We start from the raw sequence: 25,604 nt of genomic DNA, 5'->3' as shown, positions 1-25,604 counted from the left end.
TTTGGGGGTGTTTTTCTGCACATGGGACAGGGCGACTGCACTGTATTAAGGAGAGGATGACCAGGGCCATGTATTGCGAGATTTTGGGGAACAACCTCCTTCCCTCAGTTAGAGCATTGAAGATGGGTCGAGGCTGGCACACGGCCAGGATAACCAAGGAGTGGCTCTGTAAGAAGCATATCAAGGTTCTGGCGTGGCCTAGCCCGTCTCCAGACCTAAACCCAATAGAGAATCTTTGGAGGGAGCTCAAACTCTGTGTTTTTCAGTGACAGGCCAGAAACCTGACTGATCTAGAGAAGATCTGTGTGGAGGAGTGGGCCAAAATCCCTCCAGCAGTGTGTGCAAAACTGGAGAAAAACTACAGGAAACGTTTGACCTCTGTAATTACAAACAAAGGCTACTGTACCAAATATTAACATTGATTTTCTCACGTGTTCAAATACTTATTTGCAGCTGTATCATACAAATAAATAGTTAAAAAATCATAAATTGTGATTACTGGATTTTTTTTTTTAGATTATGTCTCTCACAGTGGGCATGCACCTACGATGACAATTTCAGACCCCTCCATGATTTCTAAGTGGGAGAACTTGCAAAATAGCAGGGTGTTCAAATACTTATTTTGCTCACTGTGTATATATATATATATATATATATATATATATATATATATATATATATATATATATATATATATATATATATATATATATATATATATATATATATATATATATATTAGTATATGTTTTTAAAAGAAGCCATTTTTGGCTTCAGTTTCAGTTTTCGGCCAAGTGCATCCTAAATTTTCGGTTTCAGCCCAGAATTTTCATTTCGGTGCATCACTAGTTCACACGTTTTTATCTGTGTAAGCACTCAGTGAAGAGCGAGCACCATTGAAGTACTCGGTGAAGAGCATAGATTGTAGCCAATCACAGACATGTATGTGGAGCGTGTGAACACAATGGCCAATCAGAGGTGTTTAAGAATCCGTTCAACATCGCTCAAAATGCTGGAGGGAAATGCTGGTATCGTCACATTTTTAAAATTTCATTACTTTTGTTTTTTATTTTCTTCCTTTTTTAATAATTACAGTCTGATGCCTGAACAGAAATCAAACCAAGTATGGAGTATTTCACTCAGCCAACATCAGGGAAGGCCAAGTGCAATATCTGCCAGACATTTCTGAGCATGGGAGCAGAAAAAGGAAAGACTAAAAATACCACAAACATGTGGAATCATCTGAAAGCCCACCACCTCCAAGCTTATGAAGATGCGCAGAAGGAGAAAGAAAATGCAGCAGTACAATTACTTCAGCCCGCTGTAGTAAAGATGTTTGATTCTCAAAGAAAATAATTCTGATCCCCGGTCCAGAAAAAAATTGATGCCCTAATCACATAAATTATTGCTACAGACAACCAACCCTTTACAGTTGTTTCAGATATTGGCTTCCATCGCTTTCTGACAACAATATAACCGAGATACCATCAAAAGTGAAAAATACTACCACACAGACATGCTGGAGAGTGTGTACAAAAAGTTTGAACGGGGAATTAAGAAACTAATTGCATCAGAGAATGCTGGCCCCTATTTGTCCTTCACCAGACTGTTGGTCTGGATAAACTGAATCACTGACTACGTTTACATGGACAGCAGTAATCTAATTATTGACCTTACTCTGAATAAGACAATATTCTGATTAAGGCGTTTACATAAGTCGCTTTTAGAATATTACGTTCATGTTCCCGTTTTATATGTTACAGAACATAGCTCGATTAATGGTACGTCATTACGTCCCCATGCCACGCTACACTGTCCGACGTCCAATCATAGCACGACTTTCGTGGGTCTGTTCAAATCAATGGGCTCAGTCAACCCACTGTAACTTTACCTGCGGGGGTCGCTGTTGGACAGTGTTCCTTTATAAAAACGAGTGATTTTTATACTTTTTAATGTAATTTATATATATATATATATATATATATATATATATATATATATATATATATATATATATATATATATATATATATATATATATATATATATATAGATATATGTTGTTTTATATTTGTAATATTATATAGGTATTGTGTCTTTCAGAGACACTGCCCATCTTGCCTCCTTCTTGACAGCCTACATTTCGAATAATAGCTTTGATTAATGATGAAAATTAAGGTTTCAAAATCGTGATTGTTAGGATTGTTTTTTTCTGCCGTCGAGCCACAGGCGTTCACTGAATGGCCACATGGCTCGCGAGCCTAGAGGTTCCCGACCGCTGTTGTAAACAGACAATTATGAATCTGGGATTACAGATACAAACTTATTGTATTTTACTTTTACAATGAGCAGAATTATTACAACACAAAGAAAAAAAATATCGAGGAGGCCGTGTCAGAGTGAGCAGTCAAGCAGTCAAGCACCATAGCAACACGTCATGGCAACGACATTTAAGACTGAAAGATAAGTAAAAGATAAACGGGAATTTGAGCGCTTTGTTACTGTTTTGTACGCCCGGTTATATTAATTATAATTCAAAATTCTGTTTTATTTGTCACAATATTATTGATGATTGTTGAGAGGTGCACTTTTGATACTTTTGATACGAGCCCCCTAAGCCCTCCCCTCTGCACTTGCCTGGTGTGTGTGCCTTGTGTGTGTGTGTGTCCTGTCACAAAACGCGGCGAAAACTCCTACACAACGTTAATAGTTAGATTAAGGTGTGTACATGTCTACAATGCACTTAGATAATGCGACTAAAATAGGCATACTCCACATGTCTTAATTCGATTTTTGTTTAATTCGAGTATGGCTTTAACCGGATTAAGGTATTTAGAAATCGCTGTTTACATGGTAGTTTCTTAATCAGAGTATGGTCTTAATTAGATTAATATCGGAGTATCGTTGTCCATGTAAACGTAAAGGAAACAGGTGGTCCTAAATGTCGAGGCCATGTCTGGCTCCCATACTGGGGAATACATCAGGGAGATGTTCCTTACCATGCTTAATTATTGGGACATCAACCAAGACAGAGTAGTGCTTGTGCTGCGAGATAGTGGTGCAAACATGATTAAAGACCTCAGACTGGCAGATCTACCAGACTTAAGCTGCAGTGCACACACATTGCAGCTTGTGGTGAAAGAAGGCATCAGCAGTCAGCGAGTAGTGGGGGACATTATTGCCAAGTTAAAGACATGTGCTACACACTTTAGCCACTCTATGCTTGCAAAACAGCGTCTAAGAGCCATTCAGAAATATATTGGCCTCCCCCAGCACAGCATAATTCAGGACGTTCCCAACCGCTGGAACTCCACATGACATATATTGGAACTATTGGATATAATTTTAAATTTGATTGATACACTGGGCCCTATTGAGGAAGTGACTTTTAAGATGAGCAAGGCAGAGGCCTATGCATTGCTGTGCTGAAGATGGTGCTTCAGGCTGAGGACACTCAGAGAAACCATGTTGCAAAGCTTGGAGAGACGATTTGCAACGGTGGAGGAGACCAAATGTTTAGTGCTGGCAACACTGCTTGATCCACAGTACAAGGGTTGTGTCTTTGCAGTGGACACACTGAGCAAAGCAAAAACTTGGCTGCAAGAAGAGCACGCCATTGTGTCCAAACAACATAAAGGGAGCCACCAGTGGAGACGAAGGATCAAAACCAAAATGGATAAGGGTGGAAGGATAAGGGGAACCCGGTCCCTCTGGTCTTCTTGAGAAAATGTATGCAAATATTTTGGGGGCTCATGGAACTCCTGCTGAAGAGACTAGTGATGACCATTACATTTCTGAGCAGTTGGACCCGTACCTCCATGAACCATTGATTGGCAGATGGACTGGTGTGCCATGGGATGGTGGAAACCCACCTGTGCCACCTTGCACCACTGGCAAGGCAATTCCTCTGTCTAGCCGCCTCCTCTGTTCCCAGTGAGAGAGTATTCAGTGAGATTTTGGGATCATCTATGACAAGAAGAGGAGCAAGCTCACAGGAGAAAATGCAGAGAGACTGTGTTTCCTGAACTACAACCTTAAACTGGGAGTACTTTAAGTGATGGATGGGTGGAGTGAAGAAGAGACTTTGGGACAGGAACTGGAGCTAAAACTAAAGATTCTGTGCACTTTTTTGTATTGTTTACAAACTTCCCTCGGTAATGGCAATTATCTATTGCTGTTAATTACTCGAGAACTTCTGTGCATACTCGAGTGCATACTTAGAACAAGGGTTCAAGTGATGTTCAGGTGTGAAATAGACTTTTCTTCAGACAAAAAACAAAGAAATGTGGCTGGGTGTTACTGTGTCTAGCATTAGTATTGTTTATGTGAGTTTACACATTTTTGTTCTCGGAAACCTGATAAATGCTGCAACGTATTTATTGACTTTGTTGATTACTTGAGCACTTTGTTTTACTTATTAAAATGATAATTGATTCAGACTCAAAACATGTGTTCAAGTAAAGTTCAGGTGTTAATTTTATATAGTTTTGTTCACTTCAGACAAAAAATTAAGAAATGCTGCTGGGTGCTACTGTGTGTAACACTACTTTAGTTTAATTTATTTATCATATGATTTATTTTATTTATGTAAGTTTTTGTGCACTAAAACTTTGACAAAGTCTAGATTTTTTGGTTACCTTAATATTTAATGTGTCATATACATTATGTTTTATTTAAATTATACAAGTGCACTGATTGGAGAGGCTTGTGGTGTTCAATACATGTTTAATTTAAAGGTCCCATGGCATGGATTTTTTAAAATTATTTTATAATGTTTCCTGAGGTGTATTTATATTGTTAGTATTGTTTTTACATCAAAAAATGTCATAATTTAGAAATAAAAAGCATTTTTTCTATACTGATATTAGCCCTCTGGCTTAAATGCTCTGTTTGAAGAGGCGTGTCTGCTGTAAGACTTCAGTGAAAACGCCCACTGTTGTGATTGGCTGGCATATTTGCATCTGAAATGAGTATTAGATTATGTGGCGGAGGGGGCGTGGTTTAGCTAAATTTTATTGTACCGAGTTGTTGAGACCGCAAGATTATTTTGTTTGTATCTGAGAGTTCAGAATAAACACGAGTCCCAGTCACGCGACCCTGTCGTCTTCCTCCTTATTCTATGAACTTTGTAACATGTGGAACCCTCTCGAATACTTTTACTACGTTTTTACCATCACAGCCGTCGAGATGAACGCATCGTCAAAGGGTTGATTATAGCATTATTTTTATGTGAATGAATAAATACAGTAAGAGCTTTGTGCAGCATAACAGCGTCATTCACTATAATGGCAGTTTGGGCAAGTGTGCAGATACACTCGTGACGTGTGATTGACAGATAATACATTATAAAGAGAGAATTCCTTTGATCGCTAATCTAGTGTCTAATCAAAATTGAAATAACAGATTTGTTTCATGCTACTAACAGAAACGATGTGAAGTTGATCGTTTTAGTCACTGGCTTGATTCACTGATGCATTACGCTTAGGGCATCAAGACGGCCAGCATCAGGACTGACAGTATTAAGCGATTTAGAAAGAAAGTCTGCGTGAACTTGAATGATTAGCTACACATCAGAAATCACTGATCACAGATCAGGCATTAATGAACACTGTGACTCACTGTTTGTGGCGGTGCTGTCTAATCCATATGGTAAAAGTCTGTTTGTAAAGCCTGTGCTGACATCGCGACTGATAAACAGAATCCATTTTCTCCAAATTCGCTGGGCAGGCAAAGCAGAGGAAGGGGAGGTAACCGTTCCCCGTATGACGGCATATAGGGGAGATTCCAGATCGGCTCGTCTGAGCTTTCATTTTCTCAAAGGCAGAGCAGGACACCCAGAACTCGGATTACACCTATAAAAATTTCTAGCCACTTGGGGACCATATACAGGCTAGGGGAACTCATATTAATGTTAAAAAACCTCATAAAATTAAAATTTCATGCCATGGGACCTTTAAGCAATTTTCTGCTTCACTTCTTATTACTTAACTGTTAGATTTAATATATACTATTTCTGCATTCTATATACAGTATATACTTAACTGTTAGAGGTTATTGAGTGTAAACATGCTGGCAACCAGCCACGCTTTAGAGGGAAGTAACATCTCACCTTCTCTCATAGGAGATTGTTAATGTGGTCGTCTAGTTTGGGCCTCCCCCTTACGGTCTGTAAGTAGGTCTTCTGCTCCCACAAGAGAGCTCGAGTTGATCCCCAGACGGCCAGACCTTGGAGACTATAGCACGGCTTTTTTAGTGTAGCTGTTTCTAGTACTCTTCCTCATAGGTATTTTTGGGGTCTTCGTCCTTGGTCTTAGCCTAGTCTAATCTGGGGATACCAGTTGTGGGTGAGCATTGGACTCCTCTCGATTAGAGTGTCATTCTGCTGAGTCCTCGGCTCTGGCCCTGGTGAAAAGCGGCTTTTTGTCTGAGCTTTGTATCCCTAATTATTGGTTAAAAAATTTCAGGAGTATTTTACTGAGGTCGAAGCTGTCTACCCCTGATTGCGTGTCATGTAAGTAGACAGCTCCCTTAGGTTATGGTTAGGGTGTCAGTTTTCCCTTAAAGATAATGTCTAGCACAGAGGCTAGTATTAACAGACCTTTGAGCTCCGGCTTTTTAATTTAAGAGGTTTTGGAGCTTGGGTGGTGGTCGAAGGGAATAATGTCACTGACAGTTCTGTGGACCTGAGTGAGGGAATCTGACTCCAGCATCTAAAGCCGCGTTTCCACTGCAGGAACTTTCCCCAGGAACTAGGAACTTTGGGGGGGTACTCTGTGTGTTTCGACCGCAGGAACCAGGGTCTAAATTAAGTTCTGGGTAAATATTTCCCCCTCCAAACGGCCCTGCTCCCGAGGTAGTACTTTTTCAAAGTTCGGGAACTTTCGGGGGTGGGACTTGTGCGCTGAACATGCTGATTGTTTGAGCTAACGCAGCATTTTATTTCAACTGGCATTTTTAAAAGTCTTGCGAGATTCGTTCTGCGTTCAGTAAATATCAGTCTTGCTCTTTCTGTCCGATGGCACGCGTTCGTCTCAGCAATCGCACGGTCAACGTCCGTAATAGCTGATAATAACATACGTTGTCTTATTTTAAATCTAGCTTTTACGACCTTTCAGAATACGCTTTAGTATCAGTGCTTGTCTCTTTTCCGCAGTTTTGTTAATGACCTCTTTATTAAACCAATACATAACCAGCAAAAACAGCACTGCTTGAATCTCCTCCATACTTGTTATTGTTGCAGACAGTATCGCGCAAAAATTATTACTGTCCGTCGCTGACTGGGAGGAGCAGTCGCGCGCAGTCCTACATCACCGGACTAATTTGCCTGATCTTCACGGTACTTTAAACCGCAGTGGAAACGCAGACAGTAGCAGGTCTAGGGGGGAAAAAAGTTCCTGGTACAAATTGTTCTGGGTAATTTTGGTGGAAACGCGGCTTAAGTCCGTTGAGCTTGTTTTGTGCTTGTCACAGCCATTTAGGCAGTTATTCCCTGCATTTCTCCTAGCATGGCGGTGTGGGCATTTGTTCACCAAAGTGTCCTCTAGAGGACGCAGTGCGATGTCTCAGGTTATGCATGTAACCATGGTTCCCTGAGAAGGGGAACGAGACACTGCATATCTCTGCCATGCTTTTGGCCTGCCTGTCAACGTCTCCTTTAGACAGAAGTTTAATACAGGTGCCTTTTTATACTCACAATCGCACTTGTGGTGACGTCACGGACTGTTGTCGGCCAATAACATTGTCATGTTTTTACATGTGCTTCAGACACCAGTAATGCTGAAGGCGTTTCCCAAAGTGTCCTCTAGACTAGAGGATGCAGTGTCTCATTCCCCTTCTCAGGGAACCATGGTTACATGCGTAATTTGAGACGTTCTTACTAGAACCAGGAAGTATGACGATATCAGCCTGGTTCTGTCAACACTGCACTGGCTCCCTATTAAACATCATATACATATTAAAATCTTGCTAATTACTTAGAAACCACTAAATGGTTTAGCTACTCAGTAATTGAGTTAGCTCTTAATGCATTATTGTCCATCACGTCTATTGCAATCTCAAAATTCTGGCCAGTTGATAATACCTAGAATATCAAAATCAACTGCTGGCGGTCGATCCTTTTCCTTTTTAGCACCTAAACTCTACAGTCTTCCTAGTATTGTTCTGGAAGCAGACACACTCTGTCAGTTCAAATCTAGACTAAAAACACATTTCTTTAACCTGGCATACACATAACACATGATCAATTTCTATTATTCAATTAAATGTTAGGCTGCATAAATTAGGTCAACTGGAACACTTCCTATAGCACCCAATGTACTAGTTACATCATAAGAAGAATGGCATCTATGCTAATATTAATACTGTCTCATCCTTATCGAGATCAGATGGTGGACCTGCACGAAGACACAACCAAAATACATCCTTGAATGTCAGCAGAGACTGTGTCTACTAGAAAATCCCCTGTGAAGGCCCTATGGCCAGTTTTGGCTCCATACCGGTGTGATGAATCCGATCTTCAAGCTAAAGGAACTGGATGAATATTTGAATGCTACCGATCCCGATCTGAATTCTGAGTTGTGATGAAGCCTGAATCATAATCACACCGTGTTTGTTCGTTGACCAGAGGATAACTGGCCCTCCGACTGAGCCTGGTTTCTTCCACATTTTTTTCTCCATTCTGTCACCTGATGAAGTTTGGGTTCACTTGCCACTGTCACCTCTGGCTTGCTAAGTACACTTAATATTCAACAATATTATTAATCTGACTGTACTGACGCTGTTGTATGAGAACTGAGCTGGACGATGACAATTTATTGCAGAACTGCTTTATAGATTAAATTAACTAATTTAATAATCGATCATCTTTACAACAGAACTGAATCAACACTGAACTGACTTCAGCTGAACAACAGCCAAAATGTATAATTTTCCTAATATCACTGTAAAGCTGCTTTGAAACAATCTGTATTTTATAAAGCGCTATTAAGGTGACTTGACGTATGACCATTTGAATGGACTGTAAAATGTAATGATCTATGAGCTTCAATTAAAGTATATTGATTATGAATTTTGTTCACCTAGAATTATTATGGCTGTTTATGATATGTTGCAACTGATTGTAAAACAGCAATTAAGGGCCAGTGTGTTGTAGCAATTAAAGAAAATGTATTTAGTGTATTATTGATGTTTAAATATAATATTATTTGTTTAACATTCCGTTAATTTATGTTAATTATGAAAGTAGACCATGTGTGAGTAAGATACGCAAGATTGATATTGATATGTCATAAGAGGCTGTGGCTAATGGAGTGAGACATGGAGTGGGTCAGATCACTTAATTTGACTTTGTTTCTTTTGGAAAGCTTTTCTTTAAAGTGAATTTTGGTTTGTATTCATTTTATTGTAATTTCAATCAATGTACTATCAATAAATATTTTTATTGGACTAGACAAAAATATGGATATGGAGCAACAAAAAGGACAAAAATCTAGATATTTCTTTATTTTATTTTATTGTATGACTAATGAAGATAATCAAATTATACAGGGCTATAACATTAAGACAGCAAACCTTTACAAAGACAATAGCCATTTCCCAGTATACAGTGCAGAATAAATCATTCTTTCCCTCTGGACATAGCTGTTTGTGCCAATGACCATGTATGCACATGTTCATCCTTTAAACTTAGTAGTTACTTTAACTTTTGCCAAGCACAAATCTATTTTCATTTTATTTATAATTTTTTTTTAATTACAACATGTGTTGGATTTCTCCAGTGCACTGCAAAATCAAAAATAAAACCACGTTCACAATCTGGTATGCATATGAAATGCTATAATCTCCCATACAAAAAAATACAAATTCATAATTCATAACACATTAAAAAATATATTATTAGATGCAACAAAACAATCTAAACGTATCTATTAATTGATGTGTAAATAATATAAATACACTAACTGAATTATTTTCAATCCATCTTTTTATTGCCACATTGCCATATCTTTGAAATTGATTATTCCAAAACTGAACAACCCACTTTTAGATTTTCTGAATGACAAACAGTCCCACAGCTAAATAGGGTGCACAGTTTGTAACTGACTTTTTACAATATATATCGAAAACGACAGTGATGAGTGGTGGGAAGCTAATTAATATGGTTTAAAGCTATCCTTGCATAGCACAAAGCTGACTACATAAATATCATATATGCCTATAATGTGCAAAATGCATAACAACAGGTTGGTACAAATAAAACGCTGCATCTTTAGAACAAGTATCATCATGGATAATGTGCTATAAATACTGTTTTAACATGATATTAAACATCAATTCAAGATATTGAGTCGAACTCAAAATTTTACCGCATTCACAAAAGTCTGGCTCCGTAGGACTCCATGACTGTGCATGTGCATACTGTTTTCTCACATATCCCAGAGTAAACTTTCAGTCTTTGCTCAATCTGGCACAAACTCAGCAAATTTCTAGGTACTATCAAAAAGTAGTTTTTTTGTGAAGGTCAAAGTATGAAATAAATCGGGGTAACATGACATTTATCTGCATCATCAAATCCAGATAATGTGCCAGAAATATCCTTATCCAGTGACATACCCCAAAAACATCCATCCCAAAATTTTGAAAAAGAAAAAAAAGTGTATTTTAAACAAAGAAAGTAACAAATTGATAAAACAGAGGAGCACTGCCAACTTAGGCATACATTAACATACCAAGAATAGCAACTCAAATTGATCATAATGGTGTGCCTTTTATCACTTCAATCACAAAAAAGCCCTTACTAATCTATATTGCTACATCAAAGTAAAGTATGATTATGTCAAAGTTCATTTAAAAGAACTTTCTCTCTCCCTCTCTCTCTCTCTCTCAATCCAAAAATAGAGAGAATACTCCTTTATAAGTTGTTTTTAATAGGTGCTTGAGCAACTGACATGCCACAAACAAAAGAAAAAATTTGGCATTGTTATAGCATTACAAGACATATTTATATGTAGAACAGTGTATTCACATACATGGATAATACCTAGACATGTTTTCTTTTAGTTTGCATTAACAAGCAGGGACAAACATGTCTGTAATGGATCGTTTATATGTTCAGTATGACATGTGAGACAAAAGGCAGTGTGGCTGATACTTTCTTTAGTGATGTTTTTAAAAGGTTGCCCATAAAATTAAAAGAAATAAGTGGAGCACCTTCTAAGAAAGTACCCTTTCAACTTGCAAATATATACTGTACAAGGCACTACTCTTGATCCACTCTGACTTGATCACACTAAAGTGATACTAGTGAGTTACAGCACATAAGTGATAACCCTAGTGCCGTAATTGTGCGCCATCCACAAACATCTACCAAAATAAAGGATAACGAGTATTTTAACGTTAATATAAAATTGCATTCTGACATCGACAGAAGTTTACATCTTTGATCTACTGTAGTCCCTCCTCTTAAACTCTTTATAAACTGTGCAACTGCACTGGTTTTCATGTATGTAATATAATCATGAAAAAGTAAATCCAAACTAGTGTCTAGTAGATCTAGGGAAAACAATTACATACCCAAATGTTCTCAATGATCTGCACAAATCGAAACACAAAGCACTCTTTCTGGCAAGCACTGAGTTTGTACCTTGTAGTTACATTTAGCAAAGCTCAAAATTATTATTGACATCTCTAACGCTTTATATTTACATGAAAACTAAATAAATAGTATGTTTTATGATATACACATTAATCTTTTTTAAGTTCTCTTCAATTTTTATATCCATGAGTATTTTTTTTTCTCCACTGAGACATGTTTTATTGCTGTTAATGGAACCCTAGTAGAATATAAGGTCAAATAACATAAGATCCAAAACACAGGCTAAAGAAAACAGAGAAACACATGACTAAATCAAGCTGTTGATTGGGTATAGAAAAGCTTCACCCATGCAAACTTATTCCATGTGCATTGCTAATGTAATGCAAAAACATATTTAAACATTGAAATAAACATCTTAAGAATAGTTCACCCAATTTACTCAAACTTTAGGCTGTTTTTTGTTTTGTTTTTTTGTTTTTTTCTGGAACACAGAAGTAGAAGAATTTTTTTTCTTTAATTTTGCACGTACACTTACGTAGTCACCACATAAAAACAAACAAAAAAAAAAACAATAAAAGCACCATAAAAATATTCTATACAAAATCTATACTGTGAATCTCCTAAAGCCATGTGGTAGCTTCATGTGAGGAACGGGACTTTAGAAGACTTGGAATGAAGTGTATGGTATATTTTTCACTTTTATGGTGCTTGTTATTGGTGTGTTTGTCCTTTTCAGGTCTGGATAGACAGTCACTAAACTGCCATTGTAATAAAAAGAGCAAAGTGTCTCACTTTGTGTTCTACAAGATCATACATTGGAACAACATGGAGGAGAGTATATAATGACAGAAAATGTATTTATGGGTGAACTATTCCTTAAGGAAATGAGTTTTAAACTATTATTCGGTTACACTATTTCGATGGTCCACTTTAAACACTCTACTAACAATAAGTAACTTTGCAATCATATAGGAAGATACAGTATGTTACATATGTTGACACAAACTTGAAAGTGGGAACTTGACTAACATTGAAACAAATTTGAGACAAATTGTTTCTTTTCACTTTTTTGTAATTGTTTAGAAACATAAGGGGAAAAAAGACAGAGGAGTTAGACTTAGTGCGGTTGGAGGGCACCCTGTAATTTGGGTTTTTTATTCAAGTAAGTTGCCCAATACACTAAGTTAAAGGTTCCGAAGAGCAACGGGAATGCTATTCTGGCAATCCTATCGATCTTGCTCACGCTGTTGAAGGTCTTTTTTGCCTCGGGAGGTTTGGGCTTTGGCTCTTCCTTGGGCTCGGTTGGGGGAGGGGGGGCACTTTTAGCAATAGTTGCCAAACCAGGGTCTCTGGCAATGTTTGGAGCAAAAGATGTTGCTGTTGCAGCGGTGTAGGTGTTGTTCTTTTTCAGTAATGACTCCTTCTTCTTCTTTTGCTGTAAAGGAGGTCAACAGGAAGTATGTCATCAGCTGTTACCACTGGCTATTGCTGTAAACCTAACTGTAGATTATTTAAGTCTACTACACCCATGTTTTTAAAGGAGTTAAAAAAAAATAATAATTCTGTCATCAAAAGAACAAACTGCTTAGCTCAAAAAGTGAAAACAAAAACGACAACAAAACACCCTAAAAGTCAATTATTGTGCTGTATATTCCATAATATCATAATTATGAGAACGTTTTCAGAAAGATTCATATTTTTCAAATAGATCTCCCTATCTGTCAGTCACTTCAACATGGTGTCAATGTGATGACACAAGGGGTCGCACTTGTGAGTCCTAAACACCTGTGTTACTCTAAAGGCAGAGTGGGATTTGCATGTGCTACTCCCTCGGACATACGGGCATAAAGGAGGCATTGCGGATCCACTCATTCACATTTGTTCTTCAGTGCAGAGTGGATGTCAGCAGACAAACGCTCATTTCCATTCACTCTACAGGCTTTGCTGGAAAATTTACGGCACATTGCGGCGGTCTCTCCTCCCCATGCACGGATTAATGTAGTGAGCTTCCCTTGGCCGCTTCAGCAAAAGAGCTGTTTCAGAGCTCTAAAAAAGAGCAAAACTCTGGTGGAGAGTGTCTTTTTAAAGATGCATTTCTGCTTGTGTGCTTCCTGTGATCAATATTTATCTGCCACGGACAGCCACAACCTTTATCTCACGTGTCTGGTTAAGCACGCTGAGACAGCTTTCATGGATGGTTCATGTCCTCACTGCGAGAACATGAACATGGCAATGATGCGGCCACATCTCTCCTTTCTGTGAAAGAGAGAGTCACCTGGAATCCACGGGGCTGCGTTGGTTAGTGCTGAGGGCGATATGAGGGCAGCAACGGGAGTGTTTCCACTGGGTCAATCTCCATTGACCTCCTGTTCCTCGCCACGCACTTTGCGCCCAGATGAGTTCGACGTTGCGTCACATGATGAGGCTGAATTCTCATTTGGGGCTCCAGATGAGGGCGATGTTTCGATAGCAGCATTATGGAGTGTGCTTTCGCCTTCTTATGCTGTAGACTCGGTTGGGCTCTAATCTTCTGAGTTGGCAGCCATGCTTGCCCGGGACGGCGCATTGGACTAGAGTAGAATCCTTCGCCCTGTCCTGAGTGTTTGTGTCTGGATGATTGGTATCTGGGCTTGGAGCGTGACTCACAGTGCCTTTCTCCCCAGAGGTGCATGATGAGCTTAAGAAGTCGTGGTAGGCACCTTTCACTGCCCGGTCCCGCTTTGTGAGCTCATCCACCCTCAATACCCTCGATAGTGGGGTGGCCATGGTGTACTTGGAGGTTCCCCAGGAGGAGCAGGAAATTACAGTGCATTTATACCTGCAGAAAGCCGGCACCTGGAGATTAAGATTAAGGATACGTACTTCCATGTCTCGATTCTACCTCACATAGACAAAAAAGTGTGGAGTTTTCCATTGGGACCCCTAGTGTCATCACATCAACACCACATCGAAGTGACTGACAGATAGGGAATGTTTCGGTTACTGTTGTAACCTTCATTACCTGAAGGAGGGAACGAGACGTAATGTCCCTCCTGCCACAACGCTGAACTACCTGCTGAAATAGCTGGGAAATACTCTCGCCTCCTCAGCACAAACCTGAATGAGTGGATATGCTTCCTCTTTTATACCCATACACCCATCAAAGTGGCGCATGCAATTTCCACTTGCCTATTCTCACTGGGCTTTTTTGAAGTATCAGAGGTGTTTGGGGCTCCAAAGTGTACAGCAGTAACTGAGACGCTCCGAAGTTTGATCATGACCACTCAGTTTTACTTTTCGCTTTTAACTTGCCTTCTGACTAATAACTCATGGGCTTTAACAAAAATTTTGTTATGAGAATGCTGATTAGCTGAGTGCACACAAAGAACATGAACAGTCCTAGACCATTCACTATCAATTATCTGAGCATTGAAAAATTTGATTCCATCACATTACACATATATTCGTGAAGGCCCGTAAATGGAGAAAAACTTTTTGCAGCCAAAAGTTATGAAATCTACCAGCTAACTGATCTAACGGAACCATGAAAAACAGCCAAACTGGACCATTCAAAACAGTCAAACTTTGACCCCCTTGGATGCAACACATCTAAAAGTGCCATGTTTTAATATGCACAAGCAAAAATTAGATTTTTTTCAAAGGGCCAACTTTACTAAATAGGACAAATTTGTGAGACTGCAATCCCATAACAGCACCAATAGGAGTGGAAAGTTATGCGGGTGATCTACTGGCAGTTCGCAAATTAAAGAACTCAGGCATAGCCAGCTCATTTCCATTATGAGCAAAGCAATCTATCAAGAGCAGCACAAATTAGCGTAGGGTCGCAAACAAGTGGAGTCGAGGATAATCAGGTGCGAGTGATCTACTAGCAACTCAGGCGCAGCAAATTAAAAATAATGTGGCTTGGCAAACAATATGTTCGGATAACGTCTTCCTCTGGCATTCCAAATGAACACGAGTTGAGAAAAATGTCCCCCTTCTACCACTCGCTCTCTGTTCTCTGCGCTGCCTCCTCTTAGACTGACTACTGCAACCCTTTATAAATCACATTGCATGACTTGTTTAAATTTTCTCCTCCCATAAATTTTGCATCCGAAAAAACCCTACAAATACATATGTAATAAGGTCAGCCACACAAATAACTGTTCAGAAGAGGGTTTTTGCTGGCGCAAGCCGTTAGTAATTCTGGCTCATAGAATATAACATAGCATAGTTCTTTTTTGAACTTTCCAAAATAATTATAAATAATTTCTGAACACTTTCAGGGTATGGAAAACAACAGCTTCAAAATATCATGAGAAACACAATAATGTGAGTGAGAAAATTATGACAGAATTTTCATTTTTTTTAATAAACTAATCCTTTAATGACATTTATCTCGATTTGTGTAAACATATTTTGTTTTCTTTTATGTGAAAAAAAAGAAAAGAAATAGCTTTACCTTTTCTGGCACCACACTTTTCCCATCCCAGGCGTAACCCCTCTTTGTGAAGTAGTTAACGGTGGCAAACTCTATGAGAGCCGAGAAGACAAAGGCGTAACAAACAGCAATGAACCAGTCCATGGCTGTGGCATAGGCCACCTTGGGAAGAGAGTTTCTTGCACTGATACTTAGGGTAGTCATAGTAAGGACAGTGGTCACTCCTGCAAAGAGAAAACATATGGAAAGCACCTGCATTAAACAAGTTTATATCAGGTTTTTATCAGTCTGCCAGAAAACAAAATAGTGCTATTAGATTGATTGCTGGATTTGTTTTTCTAGGCTAATAGCTTATTTAAAAGAGATTTAGAATTTAGTTTGAAGCTCAAAGTAGTACGCAATATCTATTTGGAGAATTGTATATTCACTTTGCTTTCTAAATTATGAAATAATCTAGATTTATTACTTTTGGATGGAATGGAATTCTGATAAAAAAAATCTCTACAAATTTATGTTAATTTCTTTAGTATTTTCTGTACCACCCACAAAGACTGCCATATTTCATATTTTGATTTATTTTCACACCAATCCATTATCGTGATATCTATATTGTGATGTGTTCTTATATATTTTAGATTTACAAATCCCTAAACAGCACCTTTTTTTTTGTCAGAATAAACTGGAAAAGTATAGTATCAAAGACCTTGGCGTTACAACCCCAATTCCAGAAAAGTTGGGGCTTTTTGCAAAATGCAATAAAATCAAGAATCTGTTATGTGTTAATTATCTTGAACCTTTATTTAACTGACAAAAGTATGAAGAAAAAAAAATCTCAATGTTTTCACTGGCCAAACTAATTGTATTTTGTAAAAATAAACAAGTTTTGATTTTGATGGCTGCAACACACTCCAAAAAAGTTGGGACAGAGGCAAAATAAATGTGAAAAGATTACAGAATATCCAATTTAAACTGTTTCGAAACAGTCCACAATTAGCAGGTGAATTGGTTATAGGTGAGTGTATCATGATTTGGTATAAAAGGAAAATCCACCAAAGGCACAGTCTTTGCAAGCCACGTTGTGCAAAATGTCATGAGAGAGTTGTCGAACAATTTAACAATCCCATGTCTCAATGCAAGATTGCAAAGTATTTAGGTCTTTCTATCTGCCATACATAATATTGTGAAACGCTTCAGGGAATCCAGAGAAATACCAGGCTGTCTAAGGCAAGGCAGGAAACCTCTGCTGAATGTGCATGACCTTTGAGCCTTCCGGATGGCATTGCATGAGGAACCATCATGCTACTGTGTTAAAAATAGCCACATGGGCACGGGAGTACTTTGGAAAATCATTGTCACTTAACACTGCATCAGCCGCAGCATCAAGAAATGCAACTTGAATCTCTGTTATGCAAGGAGAAAGCTATACATCAATTCTACATCAGTTCTCTGGACCCGAGCTCATCTCAGTTGGTCCAAAAGACAGTGGAAATGTGTGCTGTGGTCAGATGAGTCCACTTACAGCTTATTTTTGGGAAAAACAGACATTGAGTTCTCAGTCCCAGAGACAAAAAGGACCATCCATACTTTCATCAGCGACTGCAAAAGCAAGCATCTGTCATGGTATGGGGGTGCATCGGTAAAAACAGCATGGGGGACTTGTATATGTGTGAAGGTACCATTAACGTGAAGATGTATTGGGATTGTACAGAGACATACTGCCATCAAGATGACATCTTGCCTGGGAAGCGAGAATGTCAGGCCTCATTCTACTCATGCCACAATAGAGTGGTTTTGTAGATGTGCTTGAGCTGTCTTGATTTTATTGCATTTTACAAAATGTCCCAACTTTTCTGGAAATGGGGTTGTATTTTAGACTGTAACTTATCTTTTGACTTATATTTCCTGTGTTACAAAAAACAGTGTTCGTCAACCTTAGAAACATTTCCAAGTCTAAGAACGTTACCTGTTTCAGATGCAGAAAAGCTAGTTCATGCATTCTTGACCTCAAGAATGGATTATTGTAATAGTTGTCCTGCATCTTCAACAAACAAGCTACAGTTAATCCAAAATGCAGCTGCAAGAGTTCTTACCAGGTCAAGAAAATATGACATTATCACCATAATTTTATCATCTCTACACTGGCTATTGTATTGGTTATAAAATACTGCTTCTTCCCTATAAAGCCCTAAATGGTCTAGCTCCTTTGTATTTCTTCAACCTTCTATCACGCTACAATCCATCATGCTCTTTAAGGTAAAGCTTTTTCACACTTGGCTCCTAAACTCTGGAATAGCCTGATGACGTTCAGGGCTCAAACACAATCTCTCTGTTTAAATCTCGATTAAAGATGCATCTCTTTAGCCAAACATTCACATAATGCTTCTCATAAACTACTACAATTACATCTGATAAAATAGTACCAAATAAACATGATTATCTTTTGCCTAATATGCTATGAACAGCAGCTATGTCAATCCTTTTGCTTCCCTGTTACTACCTCGGAATGGCCATCCCAGAAAAACAGGAGGAGCAGCAGCTAATTTGCATTTAAAGGGACGCATACAAAAAATGGCATGTTTTTGTTCACACAAATAGTGGCAAATTTGACAAGCTATAATAAATTATCTGGGGGGGTATTTTGAGCTGAAACTTCAGAAACATTCTGGGGACACTAGAGATTTATATTACATCTTGTAAAAAGGAGCATATGTACTCTTTAATATTGTAATATTACCCCCATATTGTAATCAATAAGAGCACAAGTTGTAATTGCTACTAAACACTTTCATTGTGTTATTTTAACTGAATATATGAAGTTAATTAACCCCTTGCCTGTCACCCCCCATTTTGGCAAGTGGGGCATTTTGACATACCCCAAATAAAAGGGTTGCCTCTCACAAGTCTTTCTGAATATACACATAAGAAACATATATCTAGAAAGCCAACGCTTAAGCGTTTCCAATTCAAAGCTCACGAGGCCGCTCGAGCCCACGAACTCGCCCCATTTCACGAGCCCTTCCTGCACCCCTGAAGCTCCCCAAATACATTTTTTTGGGGGGCCATACACCCGTGGGTGAGGCTCCTGATCCGCCTTGGCATCCCACGGCTCCTGATCCGCCATAGCCACCCACGGCTCCTGATCCGCCATAGCCGCCCATGGCTCCTGATCCGCCTTGGCATCCCATGGCTCCCGATCCGTCATGGCCGCCTGAGACTCTTGATCCGCCATAGCCGCCCACGGCTCCTGATCCACCTTGGCATCCCACGGCTCCCGATCCGGCATGGCCGCCCAATGTCCTAGTCCCCTAATTTTACACTCCACGCCTGTCCCGGACTCCATTTCCCAGAATCCTCCCTGTCTCACACCTGAACCCACTTCCTCATCGTCTCTCCCGCTCTCCCCGGTTTCCCTGCACCTGGTCGTCATCGTCTACACTCCCTTTACATGGAACTCACTCCCAGCACTCCTTGTCTGTTCTAATGTTAATGTTATACGTATGTTGGTATGCTGTGTTTTGTTCCTGTTGGATTCCTTGATTTATTAAACCTGTCTTTTGTTTTGAAGTCTGTGTCTGTTATCATCCCTGCTGCACTACCAACCCGTAACAAACGCATGTCTATACATTAATAGCTGAAGATTTTAACATTTGTTAATGAATTAGTTAACATGAACTGACACAAGATAACACCGCTTTACAACATTATTTAATCTTAGTTTGTCACTTTATAATTTTACCTTTCCTAAAAAAAGGGTATTTCACATCGGGCAAAATGGGCTTTCAATAAAACTTTGCTGCCTATGCAGCAGAAAGGTGAATTTTTTTTTTTTTCCCTACTAAACTTGCTTTTAGAAAATACTTTTTAGCAAACGGGTAAGGAACGAGATGTTGCGTAACTGTCGTACTCCGTTACTGCTATGATTTCCTTTGTAGAAATATAGGGAGTGATGGTAGAGATGCATCATTTTCAGGCACTGGTGATGCAGCACCTCAGAGGGTATTTCTAGCATTATTAAACAATAAATTGGGATTTATTATTGTATACTTCAGAAATGTGTCACACATGGAGGTCACACTGGTTTCCATGTCATTATCTCAAAACAATGGCTGCCAGTTTGTTGGATATAACACATTGATTTGACTAAATCAAAACTGTCTTCTGGCCTTACCCCGATTCACAACAATAAGCTTATTATAAGGAATTATATTTTGAGTGGCTGGATTTTCGAGGAAATGTTATATTCATGTCATTTTTCTTTGCGTAGTTCAAGAGAAGCTCCAGTTATTACAACACGTTTACAGTGGGGTGGGAGTTGTTTTATTAGTTCTGACAGCTTGTAGCCATTATTAATGAGCAACATTATTAACACTACCCCAACCATAACCATATTGAAACTGCTGATCAATAAAGGTGTCCTTGAAGGTCTAGAAAAGGGAGCCATGATTTGACCGTGGTAACAATATGAGTGTCAGCATCAGCCTGTCCCATCAACAAGGGGAAGCCACATCCTATTTCAACTATAGGCTTATTTAATACACATTAAACACTTTATTCCAACTATTAAAAAAGTGTTAGGCTATTTATTTCAACTTTTTATATTTTCATATTTTTTTTACTTAAAATAAATGTCTCGGTATGTGATTGGTAAAGAAAAAAGAAAAGGATTGGAATAGGGCAGATTCCAGGGGAGTAGATCCCAATACTAATATCCAGTGACCACGATTTGTCCTTATCAATCAAATCCTTATTAATCAAATCGAATTGTTTCAATCAAATCTTAAAATACATTTATATTTAACCACTCATGTCCGATTGTGTCTTGTGGTTTTTATGTATTATTTATTTTATTCAACCTTTATTTAACCAGAAAGAGTCTCATTGCGATTAAAAATCTCGTTTTGTGAAAATGTGCAGTTCCTGGTACACAGACAGTTAATAAGTCCTGCCCTCTGAACCCAAATCGCTAATCCTTGGCTTTGTATTTTCTTTCTAAATTGTGAGAGGCTGTTGCTACATTTGGTCGTGCAAAGCTCCTCCGAAAGATGTAGTAAGTGAGGGAGAAAACAACATTTCTTTGCATGAAAATACGAAGGGAAAAATCATATTGATTCAGGAACAGTGCAGTTTTTTTAATATGACAACCGCGGGATAAGTGGAAAACCTAATCATTAGTGTGTGTGGGAGAGAGAAAGTGTGTGTGTGTGTGAGAGAGAAAGTGTGTGTTTGTTTATATTACATTACAAATGTAATATTACAAATATACCCACAAGGATAGTAAAACCTGAGATCACCTACATTGTGGGGACCAGCCAGCGGTCCCCACAATGTAAATTGATTCATAAACATACTAAATTATGTTTTTTTGAAAATGTAAAAATGCAGAATGTCTCCTGTGATGGGTAGGTTTAGGGGCAGGGGCAGTGTAGGGGGATAGAATGTACAGTATGTAAGGTATAAAAACCATTACGTCTATGGAAAATCCCCACAAAGATAGTGAACCAGACATGTGTGTGTGTGTGTGTGTGTGTGTGTGTGTGTGTGTGTTTGTATGTGTGTGAGAGTGAGTGAGTGTTTGTGTGTGTGTCTGGAAAACCCTACATTATGAGGACAAAACGTCCCCGCAAAGATGGCAAAATCCGATATCCTTGTTCTTGTTCTTGTGTGTGTGAACACTTCTTTGTGAGGGGCACCAGCTATTTTGTGTGCTCACTAGTTAAAAATGCTTATAAATCTGCCTAATCATGTTTCTATTTAAATCCAGTGTTTTGCACAGATTACTGTGAGGGTTATGTTTAGAGGCTGGGGTTATGTAACATCACAGAATTAATTCATTAACATGTTGTTATTTAGCATTATAACATACAGTAATGTTAACATAAGGTCAATATAGACTAAACCTTAATACATTTTCCTATTCATTTCCTGAATCCTCAGCTTCTGGGGATGTCCCCACCAATTTCAAAATCAAACTTATTCCCTTGGCGGATTATTCCTCTCTACATCAAAATTCCAGTTACCATCTTGGGTTCTTTTGTAACGCTGTCTGGCTCAACCAGACAATGGTGGGCAAAGTTAGTGTAAATGTTTTTTTTGTCAATAAAATAGGCTATTTTTTGATAGGTCCAAAAATGAAATTGAGAACACGAATATAGTTTTTCAAGGCTACTGTAAAGCTAACCACCACGAGCTAAGGCACAGTCAGCTCTCAGATGCTACTTTTTGTTTGTGTGACATGCAAACGCTTGGGAATTCAGAGTGCTCAGTCAGGAGACTTAAAGCAAGGGTATCCCAACAAGCTGACAGAAGAACAAAATCTTTCCTCTCTGATATGTGTTATATAATACATTACACAGAAACAGAAAATCCTCGGGGCACAGTTTAAAACTTTGAATACTGTTGTTCTCACTGCCAAATTAAGGATTTATGATTTTGCAGTTTGCAGGATTCTCCTAAAATAACTAACAATCAATGCATGCAACCTTTTAATAAAGTATTGAAAACTATTGAGAAAACAAAAGTAAGAATTTGACTAAACTGTGTTCAAGACCAAATAAGACATGGAAAGCTGTTGATTTTTTTTATGCAAAATTAAAATAAGAACCCCATTCCAAAACCTGCCTAGCAGGTGAGCTGCCGACCTACAGCATTTTAAGCCCCCATAGTCATGTTTTCTACTCAAAGTCTGCTCCAACAATTATTGGGGACATGCTGAAGCTGAATACCTTATTCAGAAAAGTAATAATAACTTCAAAACAAATAACGAATTTGAATAATATTAATAATAATACAAATAGATGCATTAGATGCAGTCACTCTTTGTGCTTGCTAGATTACAGGTGAGCCAGGTGATGGCACAAGCATCTACAATTACAATGCAATACTGAGTGCATAAAATGAATGAGTAGAAGCTCTATGAATGAAAATGAGCACAGCGCAATCCAATAGCCACATTACAGCAAACACGTGAATTTGTCCTGGCAACAGATACATTTTACACTGATTTTCCGAAAAGGTAGCTAGAGGCATAGAGATATGTAAGCAGCCTCATTTGTTAAGGTGTACATATTAAAGCATACTGTTACACGCCTGTTCTCACACACACCTGAGTGACCACAGCAATAGTCATCTGATCATTTTAAACCGGCTGACCATTTGCCAACTGAATGACTCTGCAAATTTTTACATGTATGAATTAAATTACGAGGAATGTGGTATTGTTGCTATTTCTGTGTGTTGTACATGGAAGCAAGCTATTTTGTTTTTGGCTCTCAAAAAGTGAAAGAGACAAAATCGATGGTGGGGACATGCCCACCCAACATGCAAATGAAACCGAAGTACTCTACTAAAGATATTCCCCCTTTTATTTACCATTTAGTATTATTGTTTAAAAAACATATATAATTGTATGAATAAGGATACAAGGAGCTGCTGCCTAGGTAGATTATTCCAAATCAACAATTTATAAGATTCCATTTCATGTAGGGATGCTGATTTAGCAAGTAAAACAGCTACTAAAAAGCTCACTAGATTTTGGGAAAGAGCTGTTGAAGAGTTGGAGACTGCTGTAGAGTGATGGTAACATTGAATGGTTAACTTAAAGAACAATTTGGACACTCACCAAACACAGTTCTGGCTGGGACAGATTCCCTGTTTAGCCAGAAGGACACCTGGGACAGGATCACGGTCATGATACATGGCAAATACGTCTGGATGACAAAGTAACCAATCTTCCTTTTCAGATGGAAATGTGTTTTCATGACAACATACTCTCCTGAAAGTACAAAGAGATTCAAGTGAGAAAGTACAGAAAGAAGAACTATAATTAGATCCAATTAGTGTGTATATTAGGACAGTCAATTTAACATGTTCATTTACCATGGTTTATTATAAAGTAATGAAAATAAATGCAATTAATCATGCCCCCTGATCCATACATAAATCTGTAACAAGGGATTTCCCTAACCTCTGAATAAATCAAGCCTGAAGAGCTACTTTCATGCGAGTCTTCAGGTCTAATCAAATTGCACCAGTGGTTCTCAGTCAGGGGGACGGGGCCCACTAAGGGGGCTCAGCAAACTTCCAAGATGACTTCAAATTATTTAAGTTAAAAATTTTAATCATTTTAAAAGTGTGAGTTTTAGACTAACAGACTGACAAACTCAACTGCAACATGGAAATCTGTGGAGATGTAGCCCAGTGATAGACTAAAAGAAAGAGCGAAGAAACAATCTGTTTGCTTCAAAAGCAATTCTATGACTATTCAATGATTTAGTCATCTTCTGCAACAATATATTTTAAATATCTTCTAGGGACTTTTCTCAGAAATTATTGATATGCATGATTAATTATAATGAATCTGAACAGTTCATGAGGGTTTCATGAAGTTCCCTTTTGAGTGGAACTCGACAGTGCATTATGGTGTTGACGCTATGGAATTTTTTTTGTGTGAGCCGGTGTCTGAAGCATGTGAAACAAGGTTGAACGTTTGGACATTGTGAGTAGCGTGGCACTGTCCATAAATATATGCCAGAAATGGCCGTTGACAGCTTCTTTTTCTTCAGAAGCCATATGTTTATTGAAAATGTGTCTGCAATGTCTGGGACTGTGAAATCTGTCAGGACTTGTTAGTCAGGACTCGTAGTAGTTCTGCTTGGGTCCCGCTGCCGTCATGGGGATTGCAGGTTGAGCATGTCTCGGAGAATGAGAGGACCTCGTTTTTTTATCATCTACATCTGATGACTGGATGTGGATAAGCAGGCGAGTGCTTCGGCAGAGCAGCTTCCTCAGTTTGACACTTTTGAAGAGCTGCTTGAGGTTGTTACCTCAGTGCAGTGGCCAAATTAAATCTGGATTGGCCCGATGAGAGAAAATGGATGTAAAGTGGATGACCACTTCTTCATATCCGTGCGAGTACAGCCTCCTCACCGCCATATCCTGTTCTTTCCCGAGCTCCACACTGAGATGTCAAGATTGTGGAAAAATCCATCCTCTGCTCATGCCACAAGCATCATCAACCTACTTGCCCCATCTTCGCTCATGAGTGATTCCTTTCTCTGGTCAGTCTGGGTGATCCATGCCAGTCCGCTGCTTGAGGGCACTGAACAGACCAATTCTATTGAAAATGAAGACAACTTCTGCCTGATATCTCTCAGTGGGTTTTGAATACTGTAACAAAAGGTTACAGGATTCAGTTTGCCTCCCGTCCACTTTGTTTCCAAGGAGTAATGGTCACAAAAATACGTCAGGGAGACAAAGTATTCCTCAAACAAGAATTGTGCTCTGGCAAAAGGGCCATAGAACATGTACCCTTCATAGACAAAGACACTGGATTTTACAGTTGGTACTTTATAGTACCCAACAATTAATCCAATTTAAGATCTACGGGCCTGAAGATCACTCTTCAGACATACAGATTATAACCATACATATACAGATGCTAACTGAAACAAATAGTGCCACAAATAAAATTTGAGGATTGGTTTGTGATTATAGATTTTTTAAAGGATGCATACCAATGCTTACCAATATTGAGCACTTCCTTTCGGTCTAGCACTGTCCCCACGCATGTTCACCAAGTGCATGGATGCTTTT

The 25,604-nt window shown here is 38.7% G+C and overlaps 1 protein-coding gene across 5 annotated transcripts in view; it reads right to left on the bottom strand.

Moving 5' to 3' along the window:
* Positions 1 to 9,514: 9,514 nt before the first annotated feature.
* Positions 9,515 to 25,604, bottom strand: part of gabra1 (gamma-aminobutyric acid type A receptor subunit alpha1) — a 37,595-nt gene continuing 21,505 nt past the window's right edge. For all 5 annotated transcript variants that reach the window (XM_079834028.1, XM_079834026.1, XM_079834029.1 and 2 more), the window contains exons 8-10: positions 23,632 to 23,784; positions 16,035 to 16,237; positions 9,515 to 13,028 (exon numbers count right to left, since the gene is read on the bottom strand). In XM_079834028.1, coding sequence (XP_079690154.1) covers positions 12,711 to 13,028; positions 16,035 to 16,237; positions 23,632 to 23,784 — 674 coding nt within the window. In that variant the 3' untranslated portion in view covers positions 9,515 to 12,710. The remainder of the gene's footprint in view (positions 13,029 to 16,034; positions 16,238 to 23,631; positions 23,785 to 25,604) is intronic.

Source organism: Gobio gobio (genome assembly GCF_949357685.1).
Source record: "Gobio gobio genome assembly, chromosome: 14".
In the NCBI taxonomy this organism is placed as follows: Eukaryota; Metazoa; Chordata; class Actinopteri; order Cypriniformes; family Gobionidae; genus Gobio; species Gobio gobio.
Note: the sequence above shows the minus strand (reverse complement) of the source record. Positions and strands in the feature narration are given on the sequence as shown.